At 42.8% G+C, this 18,806-nt stretch overlaps 1 protein-coding gene across 2 annotated transcripts in view; it reads left to right on the forward strand.

Moving 5' to 3' along the window:
- The window catches only part of SORCS1 (sortilin related VPS10 domain containing receptor 1), a 556,814-nt gene that overhangs the window by 533,927 nt on the left and 4,081 nt on the right, over positions 1-18,806 (forward strand). The window contains exons 24-26 of one of the 2 annotated variants that reach the window (XM_073793984.1): positions 1,960-2,059; positions 17,417-17,522; positions 17,645-17,805. In XM_073793984.1, coding sequence (XP_073650085.1) covers positions 1,960-2,059; positions 17,417-17,522; positions 17,645-17,805 — 367 coding nt within the window. The remainder of the gene's footprint in view (positions 1-1,959; positions 2,060-17,416; positions 17,523-17,644; positions 17,806-18,806) is intronic. The other variant, XM_073793985.1, reaches the window with a different exon arrangement.

Below are 18,806 nucleotides of genomic sequence, written 5' to 3' on the forward strand. Positions count from 1 at the left end.
CCCTTTTGTCTACGTGATGGACTCTGCAAACCAGGATAGTTCCTTAATTACTTCTGCTAAGTTTTTCCTATTTGAGTTAAAATATTTTTTTCTCCAAATATAAGTATGTATGTATGTGCGCACATGTATGCGTATGTATATAAGCATATGAATTTCATGCATACTTAATTATATATATTTCACACATATATACACACATTTCTGTATGTATTATGTTTATTTCATAGCCAAAACCTTTCTGATAACCTCTACTAAAAAATCCACTGTCGGGCTTCCCTGGTGGCGCAGTGGTTGAGAGTCCGCCTGCCGATGCAGGGGACGCGGGTTCGTGTCCCGGTCCGGGAAGATCCCACATGCCGCGGAGCGGCTGGGCCCGTGAGCCATGGCCACTGGGCCTGCGTGTCCGGAGCCTGTGCTCCACAACGGGAGAGGCCACAACAGTGAGAGGCCCGTGTACTGCAAAAAAAAAAAAAAAAAAAAAAAAAAAAAAAATCCACTGTCAGATCCTTAGAAAGGCCTTGCCAATTGAATGATAAGAATAAGATAGAATAGGAACTTGTACATTGTAATACTTTACAGGACACAAAGGAAAACCATTCTACACAGTCCGTGTTAGAAATCCACTCTTCCTGTAAACCTGGAACATTTTGGAAGCTTCTCAGTACCCAGGAGAAAGAGTAGCTTATAGAGAGAGAATAAAGTTGTTTTCAACATAAGTTTATCACAACCTTGTTCTTCTGTGTGGTTTGCCAAGTGGAAACATTTGAGAGGCTGAACTTGAACTGGATCCCAGGTGCTCATCCATGGGTCACTGACAGACATCCAAGTTCCTGTTAAGCAAAGAAGTTCATCTGCAGGGCAGTTCGGTTCCAATACTGGACAGGGGCCTCTGCAGGAGACTCTGTGCTTGGAAACAAAGCCATCAGGCCCTGCTTAATTGATTAAAGGACCAAAGCTGTCATTTTGGCAACTCAGTAGACTAAGTGAAACTTAATAAATATAAAAGGAAAAATCATTTAAGAATTTAACTAGATGTTCAGAAAGCATCTAACCAGACTTAAATTGCATATGAATAAAATACTACACTGTAATTAGAATGTTAAAAATGAGGCAAGGAGACCAGATAATAGGAGTGTGGTTTTGTCTGATAGCTTTCCACAAATGACTCGAAAGGGTGAATGAAACAGAGCAAATTGAGCTGGTTTTCTGCTTTAAACACGTGAACAGCGTTTTACCTTGTCTAGAAAACCTTACCTTATGCTGTTACTACCCAAAACAAGGTCCTTTGTCCCTTGTTGGGGTTATTTCATGGCCCAGAATTCCATCCGTCTACCCAGTACACATGTGTCAGCCTAAGGAGTGGTTTTAGGTTCATAAGCACGAAACAAGAGTCAGCCAATGCATTAAGTTGTGATTTACACTTTGTTGCAAATGTATAATTTACTATTTTAGCAGAACAATATTTATCATCAATAAATATCCGTGAAATATCCATTCTGGGAAAGCCACAGGGTATGTTTTGTGGAAGAGAAGGGAAACAAAGAAAGGAACAAGGTAGAGGCCACTATCAAGGAGGAAAATAAAGGGATATGAATCTCACCAGAATTTGTAAATTGTATATATTTACTTCTTTTAAATCCTTGTGTATAACAAATGCCCTCTCAGAAAACCAGGGGTGATTTCTCCAAGCTGGTAACAGGATAATTTTATAAGAGTAGAAATATCTGATTTACTAATAGTTTGTCCTATTTTGTAACAATTTGGATGTAAAGTCAAGTCATGCTTAGAAAATAATTCTGTCAGCAAATTGTGGACTAAAAACTCAAAATCATATAAACTCATATCATTCACATATCGTATTGGGATGCCTTGGCCAGCGCAGTGAATATTGCTCAGCACGCTTGTGTATAGTTGGTGTGACAGTGTTGGTAGCACTCACTCTGACACTTCTTCTTTCAGATATCAGAACTGCTGATTCACAAGCTCAACCTGAACTCCGTGCACTTTGAGTTGAAGCCTGGAGTCCAAGTCCTTGTCCACGCGGCTCACTTAACAGCAGGTCAGTGTTCCTGTCCCTGGGTTCTGGCTAGTGGCTCTAGCAGAGGGGGATCCCAATTTGTTGTTTCAGCAAAACAAGTTTAAATGGTGCCACTGCTAATCAGAAATAGGGCATCAGTCTTTGGAGGTTCCCTTGCCGGGCATTTTTGCCTTAATGGGGACCCAAAAGGCAACAGAATAAGGGGATTTTCCCACTTAGTCCCTGGCAAAAACCATCAGTGAATCACTAAAAGACCCCTCAAATGATAGCATACTTCATCTTACAGAAATCTTGAAAATAAAGTTAACCTTACAAGTAACTTTTTTCTGGTCTTTCTGCAAAACTTTATTTTTAAATCATTCATGTTACAAAGAATTTTCTTGCTTTCAGTCTTGGGATAAAATCGTACAATAGAAATAGCTGGGACTTAGGAGCTGTCCAGGGTCATAGCCAGAAGCTGAACCCCACGTTGGTCAGGATCTTAAAAATGAATTAATATCATTGAACTTCTGTCTCTTCACCTGTAAAAGATGATGGGGAAAACCTTCTTCCTAAGGCTATATAGAAGTGTCAATAATAATTCAGGTTATCCCAAGTGTATAGAAATAGATGTTATTGTTTTATATTAATAATAAATTAACACTATTTATTGAGTACTTATTTTTGCAGAGTACTGTATTGACGCTGCACAAAGGCCAGTAGGAGATGGTCTTTGCCCTCAAAAAACGTATCATCTGGTTGTAGTGTTTCAAAGTTTGGTGGTAGCAGTGGTGGCAGTACTGTGGGGTGGGGGAAGTGGGCAATGCTGGGATCTCTGAACAAGTAAAATGCATAAATGCCTTTATAGAGAGACAATAGAACGTTTCTAAGCTCTTGGACTTTGCAGTTGTGTAGCCAGACTATCGGTTTCAGTCTTGCTCCATCACTTGCTTACTATATGGACTTTGAGAGGAGACTTAACTAACTTCTCTGTCGCATCTATGACAATGGGATTGCGTGAGGATTGAGTTAATTTAGGTAATGCACTTAGAGAAGTGCCTGGTGCATAGTAAGGTATTATTTTTCTTTTTATTCTTTTTATTCCTAACAATCAGAGTTTTATAAGAAATTTAAAGCAGGGGTAAATTGTACCCAGTCAAAATGACCCAGGGAAGCTTCATGGAGGAGGTAATCTTTGGGAAGGACCTTGAAAGATAGAAAGGACTGAACTCAAGAGATTATTCCAAGTACTGAAGCACCAAGGAAGGAACACGAAAGCCTTGAGGGCTTTGGGATGCTGAATAAGTGGGAACAAAGATCAGGTGTTTCCAAGTCCATTCTCTGGTTTCCTGGAGGTGTGCCTAGGTCTAGAGGATGGCCAAACAGGTTGGCCATTGGCCTCTTTTCTGCTTGGATTCCATCTTTTTTCTTTATTAGGGTTTCATAAAATGTTTTTTCTTAAAAAAAAAAATAAGCACTGCTTAAAAAAACCCAGATATTTGAAAGTCAGTGTCCTGAGCATAGGATACGGAGGTGGGAGGGTGGAAATATGCCAGGCTGAGCCGTTTGTACTTCCTTTGGTGGGCTCTGGGAAGCCGTGGAGACCTAGGAGCAGAGGTGTGATGGATTCAGTGTCACCTGAGAAAGGTGACTCTTAAGAGAAAGGATTGAGTAGGGCCGACTAGCTATTCTGCAGCTTGTCCTCCTAATTCATCTGTCGAACAGACATTTACCGAGTTCCTGGCTACTCTGAGCCAAGAAGTGTTCTCAGCATGGGATAAAGTCTCTGCCTTCATGAAGCTTCCATCACTGGGGAAAGCCAGGGAGGAAGTGCGTTAACAAATGCCACCTTCCGAATGATGAAAAGGTCCTGAAGAAAATAAGAAAGTGTAAGAGAAAAGCAAACTATGAAGCATCTAGCATCCCTTAAGCCTGAGACCTGAACGAAGGCTGCCAACTTATCTCAGAGCATTTGATGATCAAGACTGGCTTTTTCCTACCAAGAAGGTTGGCCTTTGGTCTTCGGTGAATGGTGGTGACACGTGGCAGTTACACATTAGCTGGTTGAACTGGAAAACAAAGTCCAGAAACATCCCTTGTAGTCATGCTGATGGCCAAGCCACTGACAGATGTTGTCAAATGAACAGAAAGTAACTACTTGAAATTGGTTGAAATAAGGATACTGATTATTTCATCGAACTACACAGTCCTGCCTGTTAGTTGGCATCCTTAACTTCATCATCTTCTCCTACGACAGCTAAAGTGACTTGTTTCCTTTGAATTTAGAGGTTAAAAACAGCTATGCCTGATACTCCATACTGAACTCTGGGTTTGAAGGGATGTGGCCAACTAGTTCATCCCTTTACAGCATACTCTGCTTCTAAAGGAATGCTATCTTCAGGCAGCATATTTTACTGTAGTGTAGCCTGATTTATTAGAAAACACTCCCCAGGGACTTTGTTAGAAAGGGGAGCATCATAGACCAAGATAGCCAGAGAACTAACCCCACTCTCAAATTCTGGAGGCAACTTGCATTTCATACCTTTTCTTCCCCATACCTCGCTCTCTTCCAACAGTTATTTAATATGCCTGGTTTTTATTTAACTGATTGTCACATCACACGCCAAAGGTGGTTCAGATTAGCTTCCTGAATTTGAATCTTATTTTAAGTGGTACTTAAGGATGCCTTCCTGTGATGACATCTGGTTTAGAGCTGGGATCCAGCTGAAAAATAAGGATAAAAAAAGTGGCTAATTAGCTGAAACTGATTTGGCCAGAGGCTTGGTCAGGGAAACTTATATAACAAAGGCATCCATGAATCCGTAGTTCCATGTGGGAAAGAAAGGCCATTCCTGATAACCACAAAAAATTAATCCCACCAGTGTAAGTTCCAGGTGGCAAGGACAAATGCAAAGTTGGGAAGATCTGGAAAATTTATCCAATTAATGTTCATACTTCATTTCACAGCTGGGAATTTGGGGAGCAGTACGCAGATCCCTGGGAGGAAGGGCTGGCAAAAGGGAGTGTGTTCTGGGAACACACTGAGATTTGAAGGAGAGACCTCTGCAGCATAGATAGATACTATGCAAAGTTACCAAGGGAACAAAACAAAACTGCAGTTTGAGGCAAAAGCCCAGACTTAGACTGGGCCAATTTGGAGAGAGTGAGAAAATTCTTTGGCTCCCAACCATTCGGGCTGTCCCTGATTCTTCCCTGTTAGATCTGATAGTATCTCTCCTACATCTTTTGGCAGTGTAATTCGAAACCTGATCACCTGGCATTATTGAGCTTCCTAGGATGCCTGGCTAGGTGACTGGAGTAAATGTAGACTTATATGTGGATAATCAACTCCAGTTGGAAGAGTAAAGGAAGAGAATGCCAAGGGCTGACACAATAACTGAGCCTTGGAAACTTTCTCTGTATTGATTTTAGCCATATTTGTCATAATAGTGTTAGGACTGGCAGAATCTAAGGGTACAAAGTCACTGTCAGCCAGACTTTCATATGCAAGAGGCAAGGCTTGTGTTAAGGCTGGCACTCTTCAATGACTGTGATGAGGAGTAAAATATAGGAGGGATCAGTTTCCCATTGGCGATTGTTCCTAGGTTATAGCTCTAACTGCCCAATTTTTTTTTTTTTTTAACTATTAAGACAGGGTGGTAGACTATGAGGGAATTCTCCTTTCACTCATAGAAAACTTGGCACATTGGGTAGGGGATCAGTTGGATTGAGACAATTGCTGCAGTTTCTTTGATTAAGTTGAAATTAACACATTCATATTGGGATGGCTAGAAGAGAAGGAGAAAGATACCTGGGGGAAAAAAGACACAGTGAGGAAGATAATTTGATGCAGAACTTCCACCTCAGCTTCCTTTCCCTTCCTCTCAACCCCCCTGGCAGAAAATAAGAATAAACTACAATTTAAAAAAGGAAAAAAGGACCACTGCTTGCAACATTTCATGTCTCATAAGCAGGATTGCTAATACCTTTCCAGGGACCATTCCAGCACACTGCTGCATTCCATTAATTGCTTAGCAGATGTTCAGCAGCCTTCTTTTAAAAATATTTGAGCCAGAGTATGTTGCTGGTGGGAGAGGCAATGCATAATTTGGTTCATCTCCAAGGAAAAAGAACTGTCTCCTTTCAGGAATTTACTAGCCTTCTTTTGTTTTTCAAACTCAGTTCCCTGTTTGCTTTTATGGGAACACAAGGTAAGCATTTCCAGGTACCTGGATGGCATTAGAGACTGGATTTCATTTGTTTCCCCCACGTGTTCTATTAGGGAATTCATTAACTTGGTGCCTACGTGGAGCTAAACATTGAACGCAGTCCTTGTTTTGTTTTTAGCTATTCCTTTGCTTCTCAGTTTCTGTGCAATTCGTCTTGAGGGCCTAATCACTCCTGACAGCTAGGTTTCTAAAACTCTCTTGTAGAAAGGAAAGATTTCAGACTGTATGGGAATAAGGAGAGGACGAAGAGCTGTTATCAAGAAATTTGAGGGAGGGCCATACCCTGAGTGGCTCTCTTTGGCTTTTAGGACCTCGTGGCAGCTGGCGCTATGTTGAGCAGACAAAGGGAGAAGCGCTCAATCAAGCTGGGGGCTGGACTGGAAATGCTGGTGTTTTGACTGAAGTGTACCTTTGCTCGTGGTATTCCCAATTGGAATATTTCTCCCCCTTCTCTACTTTTCTCCATCTCTTGTGTCTCTGTATTTAAGGCTCAGCTCAGTGCCAACATTTGCATATAGCATCTTTCTGGAGATCTTTACCTGGATACCATCTATCCCTTGTCAGAACTCACGTGGACTTTTTTAAGCTGTATCTGTCTGATCATCATCATCACCTCTCCTATTTAATTTCCCGAGGATACAGTTCACCATATCTTTATAGCGTCTCCGTCATTGTACCTAGAAGAGAACTTGCCCATAGCATGTGCTCAATAAATACTGCTTTCATAAATAATTAGATATATAATTAATTTATAACCTGTAGAGATGCATTAAAAATTCCATCCCCCCCCCCCCGCCGGTTAACCTTTGGAGTCAGTGTGTTCAACTGTGAACCTGTCTCCATGTCATGTTACTTCTTACCGTGAGTGAGTGGAGCCTTGCACTCATTTATCCAGTAAGCATACAAGGAAAACCCATCTCTGTGCTTTCTTTATGTCAGGTATCCTCTTAAGATGTAGGATAGTCGTTGATACACACATTGTGGGAAATGGGTGGGTGGAAGGAAAATTAGAACTCTGTGTCCCAGAACGAGAGGTCCTAAGGACAATGGGAGACGGACTGGCAAGAGGAATGTTCCTGAAAGAGAGGGAAGCAAGTTTAACTTATTGGCCCTTATTTCACTTCTCTGATCTCTGATACCGTTTCCAGAGCAGCCTCACTTCATAACAGAGCTCAGGGTCTCACGCCTTAGATTACACTATGCTTTACCTGATCAAACAAACCAGACCTTCTTCACATCATTTGTAACGTCTCCCTTGAGTTCTGTCTTATGCATGCTTTTACCCTGGCCTGCCTTTATTTATTTATTTATTTATTTTCTCCTGTATTTTAAGAGCTGTGATATAGGGATGACTTAGGGAGAGTTTTTCCTGCAAGGCTCACAGGAAGGTTCAGAATCTCTTTGCAGAGCATTTGATCTGTGTAGGTACTTACAGCAGAACAAACCTGAGCCCTTAAGAAAATATCCCTAAAATGCCACTAGTTTTCTCATTGCCCCGGTAACCTGGAATTTACTCAAGGGCACAGTCCATTTCACATGTATCATCTTACTTCTCACGTGACTCTGTGCCTCATTTTGCAGTGATTCCTTTAAAGCTATGGTTTGTCCAGGGATATGAAATGAACTAGGACCCTCATTCAGTGCACACTGGCTAGACCTGAGGCCCCTAGTGGCCCCAATTCTAAATGAAGAGGATGAAAAACATTCCATGCAGAAAGTTCAATAAATGAACTATTCATATTGAATAGGAATTCACCCAAATGAGAGGAAATAAGGCTGCCAGGTTGAGGGGCGGTGCTGAGCAGAAGCACAGCAAAGTGATATCGTATGGTTTATACTTGGTTTGGGCATCTAGACACATACCCTAAAATATTCCTAATTGGTATATTAACTGAAAGTAAAATTATGAGCAGAGTAAAGAGAGAAGGATAAAATTCAGGGAAATCAAATATGCCATTACTTGATATGTCATTTATATCATGCACTTTGTCCCTCATCCATGCATGATGTGAGAAAACTCTCATTAATGCATGTTTAATATTGCAAAGTAGGATACACATGGAAAAGGAAAGAAGGGGCAGACGAAAGGATTTTCAAAGACAATAGGTTTGGACAACAGTCAGTAATCCTTTCTCTTTTCACAAAGTATTTACTCATTTTGTAAGAATTTTTCAACCCAGGTAACAAGAGATGGTAATTTATTTGATAGAGTTGGAATCCCAGGAGGTGGAATCTCTTTTTTAGTTGCCAAAGAAGCTAAGTTTCATGGCCATGTCGGGTTGGGTGCCGTAAAACATACAAGTGAAAAACCTTAAGAGGAAGCTGGGAATAGGGGATTGACACTCAGGTGAGGAGACCAGGACGCCAGACTGCTTTAAACTGCGAGCTTTATTTTATCATCTTTTAGTAGATTGCCAGGTGAAGGGAATCTGCTGACAGGTAATAAATTAAAGACCTAATTGCTGAAACAAATCTTTCAAGCTACATCAAACTCTGTATCTTTGTTCCTATGAGCACGCATGATCAGGAGTAAATTTAGTGATTATACTTTGGAGTGGGGGTGTGGGGACAGGGGGAAGGGGGCTGGGGAGGAAGCAGCTTAAAAAATGTGTTGATTCAGGCTCCCCTGGTGGCACAGTGGTTGCAGGTCCGCCTGCCGATGCAGGGGACACGGGTTCGTTCCCCGGTCCGGGAAGATCCCAGATGCTGCGGAGCGGCCGGGCCCGTGAGCCATGGCCACTGAGCCTGCGTGTCCTGAGCCTGTGCTCCGCAACGGGAGAGGCCGCAACAGTGAGAGGCCCGCGTACCACACACACACACAAAAATGTGTTGATTCTTCTTTGGTAGAATAGATGATGGCAATAAGAATAGAAATTAAAGACTGAGCAAGCAAGGGACAACACTACATCTTATTTGAGGACACAGACGCTACCTAGATGGATTCATACTAAATGACAAACAACAGCACTTCGAGATTTTTTGCATTTCTCAGGGCTTATTTATTGGGTAAATCAACCAAAACTTGGCTGCTGAGACTTCTACACAGAGACTGGAAGAGCTGGTGCTGACTGGTTCCCTCAAAATATTTGGGATAAATGTCAGCCTGTTCTGTGGTTGGAAAATCTCTTTATAACCCAGGGTAGGCAATCCCTGCTATAAAGCAGTTGTTCTTAAATTTGACTGTACATCAAATTACCGAGGAAACTTCATAAAAGTAGAGATTCTTCAGGCCTCACTGCACATCCCTGGAATCAGAATCCCAGGGAGAGATATCCACGAATCTGTGTTTGTAACAAGTTCCCCAAGGGATGCTTATGCAGCCAGGCCTTTCACCAGTCTCAACCACTGCTCTTAAAGAGCATTCCACACACAGAAATCCATCTGCATAACAAGGAAAGGTGCTGAGCTATCTCCAGCAATAAATCTGATTTACAACTCAGGGCATCCACTAAAACAGAGACATGCACTAAAAGGGAAGAACCCTTGATACTTAGTGTAGGAGGAAATTAGTAATAAACATTAAAATCTAATTCCTCCGATATTTGGAGCTTACTTAATTGGCAGAATGGGTGGATGACAGTGGGAGTAGGGAAAAAATGAAGCCTGTCTCTGAATGTGGGATATACTGTATCCATAATCGAGATGAATGGCAAAGGCCAGCCAAGAGCTGTGGCCGTGAAGCAGTTGAAAAATGATTAAAGTGTGAACCAGAATGTTAGTGGCAGATGTAATTGAATAGCCATGAGTTCTATGGAAGTTAAACAAATGATATTATCTCGATGTTATTAATGTGCTACAGTGCGCAGAAAATGATATATCCGCATCTCACTGTTATTTCTGCACATATTAGAGAATCGGGGTGTTCTTCTACTCTTAGCTTTCCAGTGGGGTCACTGCTCTTCTGGAGTTTTGGATACTGATGATAAAAAATTTGAAAGGTTAATACTTCTCAAAGGAAGAGCCTCAAATCTCAGGTTGAATTTAAAAAATTTTTAACACCCAGTAACTGCTCTCAACCCCTCGTGTGTGTCTAGCAGTTGCCTTGTTTAAGCTATTATGTTTAGGAAAACTGTCCTTTGTCGAGGGTATGTGTGGGTTTTTAATAAAACCGTTATCTTGTATTATCTTGGCCTCCGTGGTTGCTGCTGGCTGGTTCAATTTCTTTTTCAGGTGTAATAAAAAGATATTATCACAGACATATTAGAGAATTAATATTTCCCAGCTTCAGTTGCTGCCTCTGGATATGTTATGAGTCAACGTGAGAGGGGATAAGGTACTCAGAATTTCAGTCTAGGTCAAGATACGTCACGAATTCTGCCCGACAGTTTACATTGAGAAACCCCTTCCACTTGAAGGCAGAATTAGCATGAGTCCAGAAGCTTTAGAAAATTCACTATAATCTAAGCCACATCATTATAGATGCAGATGCCAAACCGTAGAGTTGTGGAGCTTGGAACTGTAAAGTAAAATAAATTGTTGCGATAACATTTGCCATTTAGGGATGAAATTAGTACTAGTGGAATTCTTCCACAGCCAAATACATTTTTCTGTCTCTTTAGTCTCTGGTTGCCTTATTACCTACACAGTTATCAGTTACAAGTCTTTTGCGAGTAAAGTCATGCTAGTAATATTTTTCCTTCCTTCTGTTTTTCCCCCCAAATCATTTTTTTCCTCTACAAATAATTAAGCTGTTTCACAGACACGTGTACCCAGTGGTTTTTAACAGTTATTAAGCTTTTATGGTATTATGATAACTAATAACAGGTGCTGAGATGTTAAACGTGACATCCAATGTGACTAAACCAAATGTGATACTTTCATAAATATATCAGCAATGAAGTTGCTCTTTATATTCTAAAGATTCTTTCTTCACCATTTTTTTCTAAGATTTCCTGGGCCCATAAAAAGGCATGAAATGACTATAGGGTAATTGGCCTGAGGATGCACCTAGAATCTCTTGGGCAGAGAATGGTCAGGAAAGAGTGATCAGATGAACAGTTCAGAAACGGGGTACAAGCATGCATCAGATTGGAAAGAAGCAGTAGTTAGGATGCAGGAGGTACCGTTCCCCATGGGAAAGGCAAGGCAGATAGTCCAGAGAAATTGGCAGGAGAAAATGAAGGCAGGAGAACACATACATAATACAGAGAAGATACCAGAATCTAGGACAAGCTACCTTTTAGACACCAAGTTTCTAACACCTACAGTGACCAAGACGGTCAGGCCATATCTGTTGTGTCTACATCAGTTTTCATAGCATTTCCTTTCATTCTTAAAGTGTCCTGGTTTGGAAAAGAACATTTATGGTCATGTTACTTATGCCCTGGCACCCTGCCAGTGGGGACAGACGTCCATACCAAGAATTTGATAATATAGAGCCCAATAGTAAGAATTACTAATTGGATGTTTAATCAGTTGGAAGAGAAGAGTTTTGAAGAGAGAAGATGTTAATAAGCTATTGCTATGTAACAAACCACCCCGAAATTCAGTGGCTTCACAGTAAGCCTTTATTATTGTGTATGAGTCTGTGGATCAGCTCAGTGGTTCTTCTGGATTTATCTGTGCTCCTTGTGTGTCTGCAGTCAGCCGTGGATTCTTGGGTAGGGAGCTCTGCTGATCTCGACTGAGCTGTCCCCGTGTTGGGGGTCAGCTGGCTGTAGGCTGGCTCTAGAACAGCCTCCGTTGGTATAGTTAAGCTCTGCTCCACATGGTCTCTCATCTCCTTCAGTGGGCTTCCCTGGGCTTGCTCACACATGGCCATGATAGGATTCCAAGAGAGAGAGCAAAGGTGCACAAGGCCTTGAAGCTCACAACTGGAGCACCGTCCCTTGTGTGCATGCCATCGCCAAATCAAGTCGCCGCGCTAGCCCAGATTCAGGGGGGTGAGGAAACAGATTTCACCTCTTGGTAGGAGAAGCTTCAAATTCAAGGTGCTCGAGGCATGGGCGCAGAAAGAAGTAGAGAATTGATCCAGTAACGCAATTAATCTAGATGGGGCTGAGCGGTCTCTTAGGGGAGATTTGAGATGCCTTTTAGGTAGTTTAGAAAATTCTCCTGAAGTCGTAATGGGATTGAAGTACTATTAGCAATCAAGGGATGTGTTGTTTTGTTTTGTTTTGTTTTGTTTTGTTTTAGTGACCCAGGGTGTATAAAGGTCAGGCACACTCTAAAGATAAGAACTGGGTGTTTTATGAGTGACAGTAGGAGGGGCTTACCACACAGTACTCTCAAGCTGGTATGCATAATAATGACCTGTGTAGCTTGTTCCACAGGTAGATTTCTGGGACTCACTCTCAGAGACTGATATATTTTTTCTCAAGTGAAGCCTAGGAAACTGCATTTTCACAAGTTTTCCAGGTGATTCTGATTCACGTGGTCAGGAAATTATACTTTGAGAAATGCTTTACGTAGTAAACAGGATACCTCACTGACTTGCCACCCTTGGAAACCAAAAGGCATCCTTCTCTTCCTGTCAATTACAGTGATAAGCTTGGTCTTTGAGGTATCCACGGTTGTCATTATTTGGCCAAGTGACCTCAACCTGAGGTGACTAGGTGTTCCTGAAGACTCATCTTCAGTTTAAAACTAGTAGCCATGCTTCACTAGTCATTAGAGCCTTCCCTGGGAATTCCCATCCAGTCTGACCTGCAAGATCATGGCTTTATGATCAAGAGGCTATAGCAATCCTTAAGACTGTTATGATTGGGTTTGGACTTGAACTGGAAGGAAGGGCTATTAGACAAGTGAGGGTGCTCTGTCATAAAGGCCTGTCAACCCTATGATCTAGATAAACGTTCTCCGTGCCATTCCCATATAACCTTAATTTCTGAAGAAGAGATTTCAGCCACATGGATTTTATGATATTCAAGGCATGTAAGTAAAGGCTGGCTTGGGTCTGCTTTGGAGACAGGAGAGGAAAAATAAAAGCAAGTTATGACAAAGTTGAACTTGCTTTTGTAACTTCTTGACAGCACTAACTTCTGGAATAGAAATGCAGTACGAGTTCAAAGTTCCAAGGTCATAGAGCAGGTAGAAGTCCTCCAAGAAAGTCCCTTTGATAGAATGAGAGTCAATACAGACAGCAGTAAGGGTATTTGTGGGGCTTCACCAGGTGATGCTCCCATATTGTTGACTTTAAAACTTAGAAATAACCCAAAGGGGCAAGGCTGCAGCAAAAGGGCTTAGTGATGCTCCAGGTGAGGCATTTCCTTAAGTGTGTTGTGTGGGACCTAAGTCTGTAAAGGGTCTGTACTCTAATGACTTTGTGAAACTCTATAGTGGAGTCTTACCATAGAGTTTCTTTCCTGAAGGACTGCTATCAGCTTTCATATACTGAATCTTCAAGATGGGGAATGCCACATATACCATTTCCCAAAATTATCTGACCATGGACTCTAGTCATTTTTCAGGGCTTGTTCTCTATAGAATACACTTTCAGAAATATGATAACAATGATACGACAGTTTTAAAACTACTGGGCGTGTGCCAGACACCCTGTCACTGCTTTATAAATTTCATCTTATTTTATCCTCACAACTTGCTAAAACAGGCACTAATTTTATCTCCATTCTGCAGACGAGAAAACTGAGGTTCAGTTTAAGTCATTTAGCTTGTCAGCAAGCGGCCAGGTAAGAATCTGATTTCAAAAAGGGACCATTATCAGTTACCTCACCCCAAACATGGCGTTTTAAGTTCACTCTTCTCTCATACACGTTAGCTGTGCCCTTGTATTTAGCACTCACTGTGTATCGATCACTTTTCACAAGAAGACTTGTTATTCCTGTAAGCAGCACTATTATTATAATCAATCTGGGTCCTCTTGAATAGAATATAATAACGCAGTGCATTTCTGCAGGGTTGTAGAAACGACGTGTGCCAGCCCCAGACTTAGAATCGTTAAGTCACGTGCTGTACCCCATGACCGTGCTTTGCTGTGTTTGTGAACAGTGGCAAATAAACCACTCAGCACTTGCCCCTTCTACCTTGTTTAGGCTGCAGTTGGAGAGGGATTAATTTATGCTTATTGCACACAGCAAGCTAAAACCCATTTATCACAAGTTTTCATTCCCCAGCAAAACACACACAAACCCACCTACTAGTGCTAGGCAAATTAAGCCATGCATCTGAGGCTGTGTGGAGCAATGGCAGTCCGGTGTATACTCAGGCACAGATCAGCCAGCAGAAGCCACCCCCGGGACCCAGAGGCCAGTGCTACTCAACTTCTCACCGCTGCTGCCTGCTTGCCTGCTTCTTGCCGCTAAGCAGTGACTAAGTGATGCAGAGATAGGGGTGGGGCTGGGAGCGGAGAGCACACATGTTAGAACTCAGGATACAGAAGCTCATTTTCCCAAAGTAATATGCTAATTATTTAACACTGTTAACGCCACCTGTTTATGAATGATGATTTGAGTGGGAGTGGTTTAGAATTGAAAGAGCTCAGCTTGTGATGGGTAGAGACAGGAGGGGGAAGGGAAGAGAAGGGAAATAGTGTCCATTTGCGTGTTTGCTTTCTGTGTCAGTGAGAGCCTGGCTAGAGCAATTTCCTCCCTTTAGTTTTCCGTTCATTTCAAATGCCAACCCTTTCAAGCAGCCTCGGTGTTCTTCCTGGTTGCTCCGTAACACTGATATTCTTCTGCGTCTTCTGCAAGAGTGTTTGGCTGGGAATCAGAAGCTCAGCTAATCAAGCTAACCTGCCTCTAACCGTCCTTACAGTCTGGAGCTCCTCCCTGAGCCTCCCTTTGTTCCCTGTCACATTAGGGGTTTGCATTAGAAGATGACCTTTAAAATAGCTTTCCAGTATTATTTCCATAAGTATGATGACGGTATTGTGATAATGTCCAGAGAAAGAGAGTGAGAGAGACCTTATCTTTTAGACTTACAGGTGAAATTGTACGATCACTGAGATTTGCTTCAACATAATCCAGTGTTGGGGTTTGTGGGCACTGGACGCGGGTAGAAATAACATTATCTGTGGGTTGATGGTTGTTGAAGGGTGGTGGGTGCATGAGGCTCCATTTCTCTATGCACAACTACCACCCATAAATACACACATATGCATATAGATGTGCGTATTCATGTCATCCATGTTGAAAAGTGAATGACCTAGGATTCTAACTGGTCCTTTGAAAACTTAATCATATTTTGACTTTGTCACTTGTTAAGTTGCTTCTTGTGCTCTGCTTTTGCCCTTCATCCCCATTCTCAGAAATATCTTTTTAAATTTCAGGTATCTCCTGCTGAAATTAGCCCAGGATTGAAGGATATAGAAAATTGTGTGTATGTGTGTGTGTGTGTGTGTGTGAGAGAGAGAGAGAGAGAGAGAGAGAGAGAGAGAGAGAGAGAGAGAGACTTGGTTTAAGTCATAGTTCTTCCATTCACTATCTCTGAGTCCTTTGGAATGACACTAACCAGTGAGGCCCTCACTGTTCGTGTCTGCTCAGTGACGATCACCGCCCCACCTTCCATTGGTGAAAGTCAGTTGCAATAATGTCTGATAAATGGAAGGTGTTCTTTCCCTCCTGACTTCCTGCCAATAGTGGTATGAGTTCTGAAGCATTTCTGGACTCCTTTGCACTGTGTTTGCCTAAGTAAATGAAAGAGACCTTAATTTTTCGATTTCGAGCTGGAAGCACATTTGCCTTGGGTGTTCCATTCAGTGAACCACTCCTGTCTCGTCACACACTCATACCTCACAGCTTAAGCTCTGCTTGACTCACAGAGGAGAGAGAATCACAGAGGTTGCTTCATTTTGGTGCTTCCTAAAAGCTGATTCGACTATAATAACTAAGCCCGTGTTCTGAGAAAAAGGGCTTCACTTGTGTTTTTCACCCAAACTGGTACATGGGATAGGCTTCCCAGTAGTGGTTACTGCATGGCTGGGAAGTAAGTCTTCAACAACCAGACAGAGCAGAAGCAGTCTCGGGTCTTGTCTGAAATCATCAACATTACAGTCACCTATTCTTGAATTTTTTACCTGGGTGACCAGAATGTTGCGCTCTTGGCTTTCAACAGAGAAAAGCCACGGAAAATGGTGCTTAAAGGTCACCTGAATTTCTGGGTATCAGGCTTTGCTTAGATTGATGGAAGGTAAAGGTCCGCATCCAGGCTTCTAAGGGGTACGTGTGGCTTTGCCTTTTATGCGGGAGCTATGCTACGTTTGCAAAATATCACTTTTCTAGAGGGTAAAAATTAATTGCAAACAAAGTCATTAAAGTAGAGGAGGCTTGACCCTGAGATAGAGGAGCAGGGTTTGGAGGCAGAGAGACGTGTTCCCCAGAGCTGCACGCTACAAGCAGAGTTAAGGAGGGAGAATCTTCTATGGCTGCCAAGGCATCTGTTTGGCCCAAGTGGAGAACTCACTGCCTCTGAGAGGCTGCCACCTCCTGGCGCGAGCTGTCAGGACTTGGGCAAGTTATGGAGACGACCCTGGACTGCACATTCCTCCTCCAGCATCAGAGCAGCTGCCCTTGTACAATAGTCACTTAGCCATCAGTTTCCAAGTGCAAAAAATGTAAGCAACCAGTCCTTTCTCTCATATGGCAGTTGCCGGGATAGGCGTTAGAGGGGTTGGATCATTCATAAAAATATTCCTGTTGATGTTTTTTTCTGGTTTTCTGCATTGCTTAGTGGGAAAAGCTTTCATTCAGAGTGTAGGAAAATTTAATACTTATATTATTATAAATATTGATTCAAAGTAATAATAGCAGTAGCAATAAAAGCTAAGATTTATATAAAGGTCTTACTATGTGCCTAGCACTGTGGCCAGTGCTTTACATACATCAATTCATTTGATCCTCACAAACGCCTAATGAGATATGCACTTTTATTCTCATGTCACCCTATCAGCCACATGAAGGTGAAGTAATTTGCCCAGGAGCTCACAGCCAGCACATGATAGAGCAGGCCTTGAATCCAAGCAGTCTGGCTCCAGAGTCTGTGCTTTAAATTTTCCACTGCGCTTCTTGAACAGGCCTGCTGGAGCCTTCTGGGGGCTGGGACAGGCTCAGATGCATCTGCATGTCAAGCCGTGTGACATGCGTCTTGTGTGTACGTCCCACGTGGTTTTCCGGGACTCACCGTACCTCTGTGTGAACAGTGCAAGCCTGTCGCAGAGTCACGCCCACCCACCTGCCTGCTCGTGACCGTGACCATGCCTTGCTTTCTCCCCTAGCCCCGCTGGTGGACCTCACTCCAACCCATAGTGGCTCCGCCATGCTGATGCTGCTGTCCGTGGTGTTTGTGGGGCTGGCGGTGTTCGTCATCTACAAGTTCAAAAGGTGCGTGTCCCTCCGTCCGTGTCTCCCCCCTTCCCCCTTCTCCCATGACAGGTTCAGAAGCATTTGTCGCAGCGATGTCCGTGTCCCGTGCACAGCAGTGATGGTTTCTGTTAATGTTTTAGGAAGATCCCGGGGATTAATGTTTATGCCCAGATGCAGAATGAGAAAGAACAAGAGATGGTCAGTCAAGTCAGTCACCCTGAAAGCAGGCCCTGTATCCCTCAGACCGAGCTCAGGCGGCCTGGCCAGCTGATAGATGAGAAGGTGGAGTCCCAGCTCATAGGTAAATGATTCCTGGCAGCCCTCAGCTGTTCGGCCTGAGTAGTCAATGGCTGGCTCTCTCTCTAACCCCTTCCTGGCTTGACGTAACCACTTTTTCTGCTCTAACACCCCTGAGAGAAACAGCTAAGATGCCTCTTTCCCTGCTTCTTTCCATTAGAAAGAGAAAAAAAAAAACCTTTCTTGCTCCTATGTTTTTTTTTTTCTCTTATGAGTTTATTCCTCTTTTTTTCAAAAACCCTTGCTGAAACATTGGGCTTCAAGTGTTCATGGTCAAAGAGCAAAGTGTTTGTTCTAACAATATACAAGAAGGGCAGGCCTCAGAGGCTGGACCTGCTGGTCTGGAGGGCTGGGCATGGTCTGAGGGTGTCTAACGACCAGAGCGAGCTGTGGCAGCCCCACCTGGAGACAGCTCTAAGGAGGGCACACGGCTCCAGAACATGCGTGGAAGAAAGACAGACCGATCACCCTGGGATTGTTTTAAATCTAGCAGTAATCAAAAACTGCCCCCCGGGAAACACGGAACCTGAGAATTCAAGAGCCATGAAGTTGGCAGAACTTATCTCAGGAGTGGGGTTTCCTGAGAGAGAGTGCTGGAGGGTTAGACTGTCACAGAGCAGATGGGCAGATTTCTTCCTCCTTTTCACCTGTGCCCTACCAGGAGTCTTAAAACTGGATTTCAGCGTAATTCAGTAGGGCTCACTCTCTGTCTGGGGAGGAAGCATGGGAAGCCAACAGCTAGGTATAGAGAGTCTCAGGGTCATTGCTAAGTTCTGCTGTTTATTGTGGAGGGCATTTCCCAGGAACTTAGATAAACCCATGGGACCACCATTGTGATCCATTTCTCTCCTTGTCTCCTCCTGTCTGATGACCCTAGGACTTGAAGCTGTAAATGTTCCCATCTAGACCCTGCATTGCTGACTCTGATGGATAAATTATTATATAAGCATTCATGCTTCACTCTGATGTGATAATGCCAAATCACCTAGAACGTCCTATGACTGT

This window comes from Tursiops truncatus, chromosome 16, assembly GCF_011762595.2.
Source record: "Tursiops truncatus isolate mTurTru1 chromosome 16, mTurTru1.mat.Y, whole genome shotgun sequence".
In the NCBI taxonomy this organism is placed as follows: Eukaryota; Metazoa; Chordata; class Mammalia; order Artiodactyla; family Delphinidae; genus Tursiops; species Tursiops truncatus.